The sequence below is a fragment of the Lycium barbarum genome, chromosome 3, assembly GCF_019175385.1.
Source record: "Lycium barbarum isolate Lr01 chromosome 3, ASM1917538v2, whole genome shotgun sequence".
Classification (NCBI taxonomy): domain Eukaryota; kingdom Viridiplantae; phylum Streptophyta; class Magnoliopsida; order Solanales; family Solanaceae; genus Lycium; species Lycium barbarum.
Genome location: NC_083339.1, coordinates 119,653,797 through 119,659,537, shown reverse-complemented (window position 1 = coordinate 119,659,537; position 5,741 = coordinate 119,653,797). Strand labels below are relative to the sequence as shown.

General features: G+C 34.0%; 1 protein-coding gene across 1 annotated transcript; it reads left to right on the top strand.

Annotated features, from left to right (window-relative positions):
• Positions 1 to 1,574: 1,574 nt before the first annotated feature.
• Positions 1,575 to 4,870, top strand: LOC132634063 (putative RING-H2 finger protein ATL69). The gene is made up of 2 exons (XM_060350379.1): positions 1,575 to 1,877; positions 4,303 to 4,870. The coding sequence occupies exons 1-2, from the start codon at positions 1,625 to 1,627 to the stop codon at positions 4,719 to 4,721; spliced, it is 672 nt and encodes a 223-aa protein (XP_060206362.1). The 5' UTR covers positions 1,575 to 1,624; the 3' UTR covers positions 4,722 to 4,870.
• Positions 4,871 to 5,741: the final 871 nt, after the last annotated feature.

Here is a 5,741-nt window from a genome sequence, read left to right as displayed (position 1 = left end):
AGGTAAATGAGCTCCATCCGCTCAAAAGGGCAAATATGCACCATTTTTGTAACGGTAAGAATAAATATACACCACTTTTTTAACGGGGGTAAATTCGCTCTATATCACAAAGGTGAGGGGTATATTTGCCTCTTTTCCCTTAATTAAATTATTATTTGTATAATAATATATATATGAATTATATATGTAATTAAGTATTTCGATACGGTATTCAATATTTATAGAAAAAAAATATCAAATACCGCACCAAACACTAATTTGTTTAAAAATACATACTAAAACTGTATCAAGTACAGCAAGACCGAAATTGAAGAGCCGAAATTTTGGTTTCAATACGGTAATATGTTATTTACCAAAGTATGTATACATGACCTAATTCCCCCCTGGGTCCAAGCCATTATCCATTAGTGAGGCTCCGTAATCAGACTCTCATTTGAGTGTACACTTTGTTCTTTCAATCCAAGTTATCGCTACACGAGATGAACTTAGTTTAATGAATTGAAGTCGTCCTTAATAACAAAAGGAATTCCAGTTATCGCGCAATATGTATGTATGATGAAGTGCTCACTCTTGGTGGGCTTTTGTTTTCTGGTGAAAGAAAACAAGTGGATCGTATCCAATCCTGAGAACTCTATAATGCGCCCGGTTCAGAGTAATAGTGAGTGCGGGTAAGACACAAATAAGCTACAAAGATAGGTAAACAATGATTACTAAACTCGTGTATATTGCCTCCTTGAGAGAAAAAAGTAAGGGTTACAAAAGTGTGAGCAAGATGATGCCTTCCTTCCACCCTAAGCTATCTTTATATAAGCTAAGTTTGGACTTTTGAAACCCTAAAGTACGGATGATGTGACCTCTCTACTACCCCAATGTACAACACTTTGATCGAGATCTGTGGTCGTGACTTGAGTTAGTAAGAGTGGGAAACAGTTGGATGGATTCCCCAGACTTATCGAGCATCCGGTCTCATAAGCTAACCCCGGGTGCACCTTTCACCCAATACAACTTTTATTTTGCAGAATATCTGGTTGAAAATCATACTCAATGTTATTGAGAAAATTAGACAGAAATATCAATAATATTCTCTCTCATGGTTTTTGGAGTACAGGCTAATAGTGCAATCATCCTCATTTTACATGCCAAATGGTCAAATTGCAACTTGCAAGTCTCACTTTCTGGTTTGTGAATTAAATTTTCTGTTTGAGAAATCCACTTTAGTCAAAGTTCTTTACACTTATTCATAATAACCAAATTGATACAAATATACACCAAAGACATACTAGCTAGTAGGAACTCATTCTCGTTCAGCCTTACTGTAAACCATACTAGAAGAAAAACGATCCATGAATTATTTGAATAGGAAAAGGAAAATCACAGGAGCGACAAGCAACTTAATTAGTAAGTCTCATAACTTTGAGAAAGTTCCAAGTAATTTGAAGTAGTATTACTATTCTTATTTCTGACCAGAAAATAAAAATCAACTCTTGTTCCGTTGACATACGATATTGACACTCTTTATCATAACAATTAACAATGATGGTTATTTACTCTTACAATGTTTTAAAAATAGACTACTTTAACATATACTACCACCATTTTACAAGCAAATACTCTGTTTTATCCCATGGAATTTCCAAAAACCATTGCTTTGTTTCTTTTCTTTTATAATTATTTGATAGGAATTATAGCGGTTCCAGTACAGCGGCCTTTTGTTGAACAGGTGGATCTTAGTGCTGATAATCGGCTCGCAAGGGTTAATTCAAATTGTGGGTGGTGCGAGTCAAGGGGTGGACGATGTGTTATGATGGACACCAATTTTGGTGAAAATATATTCTTTTGTGACTATTTCCCTGCACCGCCTCGCGATGATAAATCCGGTAATATCCCCGAACATCAAACCTTTGAAGTTTCTTCTCTTTCTTTGCTAGATTTTTCTATTATGCTTTCCTTACTTCTCCAAGAAATTGGTGTTAGATTCTATACATATTGTTATCATTTAATAGAATCTTGAATCATGAGTTTTTAGTAAACAATCTCTATCCCCCTTATATGTGTCGCTTCCTTAATCGAAAAACCAGGAGCTGAGCTAGAGCGTCCGCTATGTGTTTTGATGAACTAATGAATAGCTTTTGCTTAGATATAGTATTTGTATCACAAAATTCATTAGTATGTATAAATATGTAATCGCATTTGCTTAGATATAGTATTTGTATCAAAAAATTCATTAGTATGTTATATGTATAAATATGTAATTGCAAACTGAGTATCTAAGATGATCTATGGGTTCGTGGCAAATTCAAAATTCATAAATTTTACATTCTGGCTCTGCCTCTGCAGAAAATAGGAGAGCATCCCAGTCATTACTGGGGGTTATTACTCATTTTGTACTTGTTGTTTTATTTTCCAACTAATTTCTCAATTAAGAAAACAAAAGACATAAATAAGATTCTCTTAGCTCATTCGGAAGGATCTCATACTTTAATTATCCATGACTGTTTTTATCTCTAGCATGACCACTTAATGATATCCGGCGGAAAGTAGGGAAATGGCATTCCTTCTCCCAAAGTTGAGGGGTCATTTTGCAGGGAGGAGTCTTATAGATTATGTCTAAATTACCTTATGTTTAATTGAGTCTTTCACAAACAAAGTCAAACATTTGTTGGTAGCAAGATCGGCATACCTGCTGGTTGTAACATTAAAGTACATGTAAACTACCTCATAGTCATCTATTTACCGACTTGCACTCAATAGTCAATTAATTCGTTTTTCCACTTTCTATCGCAAATTTGTTAGTTTTATCGTTATTTTAACGTGATAAAAATTAATTTGTTAATTTTAATATTATATTGGTGTAGTAAATTTGAGTTTCTTTTATGTAATAAAACTAATTTTGTGACTTTACTATTTAAGTAAATAAAATTTAGCTACCATACTTGAAAGTAAGGCTTTTCTATCCTATGAAATTCCTCTTCTTCTTTCTACTAATTTTTTCCTTTGTATAGGTAGCATTTTTTATACAAAAATCATACAACTGAAATTTGAGGCTTTTCCCGCTTTATTGTTGAGAAGAGAAAGTTTCTCTCTTCTCTCTTTCATGAATCCTGACCAAAAAAAGGTTTCAAATAATTTTCCCACAGGACAAAGTTTAATGTTTCGTCTCATTAAAAAGGGTTTTATTTGATCTCTCAGTACTACTAATTTCTGTTAATTCCAATCTTCTCTGAGCTTGCAATGCGTAGTTCTTTTCACTTGTTTAAGTCAATAGGGTCTCTTGGAGACTCTGTTCATTGTATGAGGTTCATAGTCGAAGAGAAGAAGATGCAAGAAATGATAATTTGGATCAACTTGAGCACCTGGCTCCATCATTTGAATATTATAAGCCATCTTCACTATTTTAGTGGCTTTTGTTTTGGTGGTTTTTTTTTTAATCTCTATGTTTCCTTGCTCTTCATCTCTAGGCATATACTTCTTCGGTACTAATTGTTGTGACATCATTTGATTGGACATGAAGTTTTAAAATTTGTGATTTTAGACAAATGCTTTAATATATTTACGTGGTTATAAATCATCTCATTAAATGCAAAATTAAAATATTTCATAAAAAAATGATCATCTGTTTAAATAAAACTAAGAAGAAAAGTATATCAAATAAATTTTAACCAATGAGAGTATATAACTACCCTTTGCACTGAATGTTCTGAAAAAGTTTGACTTAGAAATTGGAGCATGTGAGGCGACAGTCGTACATACGCAAGCAGAGATCCATTCTTCTTCGTTATATATAAGGACATACGTGGAATGCTAACCTACATTTCTCTTTCTTGCTTAATTTTAACAGGGAAAGTGACAAAGAAAAGGTTTGAACAAGAAAAAGAGGAATAATAAATTAAAGAAAAGAAGAGTAAATTCAAAACAAAGCCCCCATATTCAATTTTTTTTTTTAAAAATGGAACAGGTCTAGTTCGCGCATCACTATTCAACTTGCTATTTCTAAATAGCTTGTGTATAAGAGCCCGATGAGCTTACGACTTTTAACTTATTTTTGTTACTTTGGCTTAAAAACAAATGTTTAAAAACACTTTTTTATTTTACTCAAACACTGTAAAAATGCTTAAAAATAATTTTGACTTAAAAACACCTAAAATAAGTCAATCCAAACAGGCTCTAAATAACTTTGGCTGTCAAAACTTAGGCAGATAGAAATAAATAAAAAACTAATCATCAATTATTTACTTTTCTTCTGCTCTTGTATTTTAGGTTAGACCAACTTATTAATTGAATTTGACTTAGAATATTTTGCAGAGTTTCCGAAAGGCGCAAAGTATGCCATAGTTGTGGGAGTTGGGGCACCGATAATGTTACTCCTGATCGTGCTTCTATGTTGGATAACATCTAGCAGGAGGAGAGCCCAACCAGTACTAGAACTAAGCGCTACTGTGGCACCACAACCCATTGCATTGGTGGGCCTAGATGGACCCACGATAGAATCCTATCCCAAAACTACATTGGGAGAGAGCCGACGTTTGCCCGAGCCCGATGATAAAATTTGCCCAATATGTTTGGCTGAGTATCAGTCCAACGAGACCTTAAGGACCATTCTTGAATGTCAACACTCTTTCCATACAGATTGCATAGATGAATGGCTTCCATTAAATGCTTCTTGTCCAGTTTGCCGCAAATCCCCCGGGCCCAATCCATTATCCCTTAGTGAAGCTCCTTAATCAAGTCTCATTTGAGTGTTATACTTCATCTCGTAATTTACTGAATGACTACACGAAATTAACCTTAGTTTAGTGAATTGAAGTTGGTCTTGTATAATGGGGACTCTCAGTTATTGGGCACTATATATGTACAATGAGGTGCTCCCTACCGGTTGTCCGAGAATATCTAGTTGAAAGTCATACTCAATGTTCTAGTGAAAACTAGACTGAAATATCCATAATTTTCTCTCTTGTGGTTTTGGAGTACAAACTAGTAGTGCAATCAACCTCATTTTACATGCCAAATGGTCAAATTGGAACTTGCAAGTCTCTCTCTCTCTCTCTCTATTTTTTTTAAAAAAAAAAAGAGGGTTGGGGATTACAAGGTCGGAAATCAAACCATCACCAACAAGGTGAAAGTTCAGGTAGACAACCAACCGAGCCACTAAGATTCCTTGAACTTGCAAGTCTCGCTTTCTGTTTTGTGAAGTAAATTTGCGGTTCGAGAAATCAACTTTATTCAAAGTTCCCTACAATCCATAGCAACCAAATTGATACAGATAAATACTAAGGCATACTAGCTAGTAGGAACTCATTCTCTTTCAGCCTTGCTGTAAACCATACTAGGAGAAAAATGATCCAGGAATTATTTCAATAGAAAAATAAATCATAGGAGTGACAGGCACTTAATTAATGAAAGAACTTGAAAAGATTGATGAAATTTTCTGTGTATTATTCATTAGGCATTGCTCCTACTTTATACAAAACTGTACATCCAAATAAAATAAAGAAACAAATGGAAAAATGTATGTACTATGTACACTTGTCCTATTTCTATTTATCCAACATATCAAAATGTGTAACCAACTAATATTCCATTTATGCTTATCATTTGTGTAAAGCTGTCCAGAACTGTCCAAAATAAACAGCTGTAGCATTAATCCAACGTTTGATATTTCATCCATCAATATTGAGTTGGAGGGTCAAGATGCTTCCACGTGTCTGAGTTAATTGTTGTCATTTTCAGTCAAAGTAAATTTG

Bases quoted from the DNA above. Each gene is read 5' to 3' on its own strand.
- LOC132634063 (XM_060350379.1), top strand. From the start codon at position 1,625: ATGGAATTTCCAAAAACCATTGCTTTGTTTCTTTTCTTTTATAATTAT. The intron at 1,878-4,302 runs GTAATATCCCCG...AATATTTTGCAG, and splicing joins GCCTCGCGATGATAAATCCG to AGTTTCCGAAAGGCGCAAAG.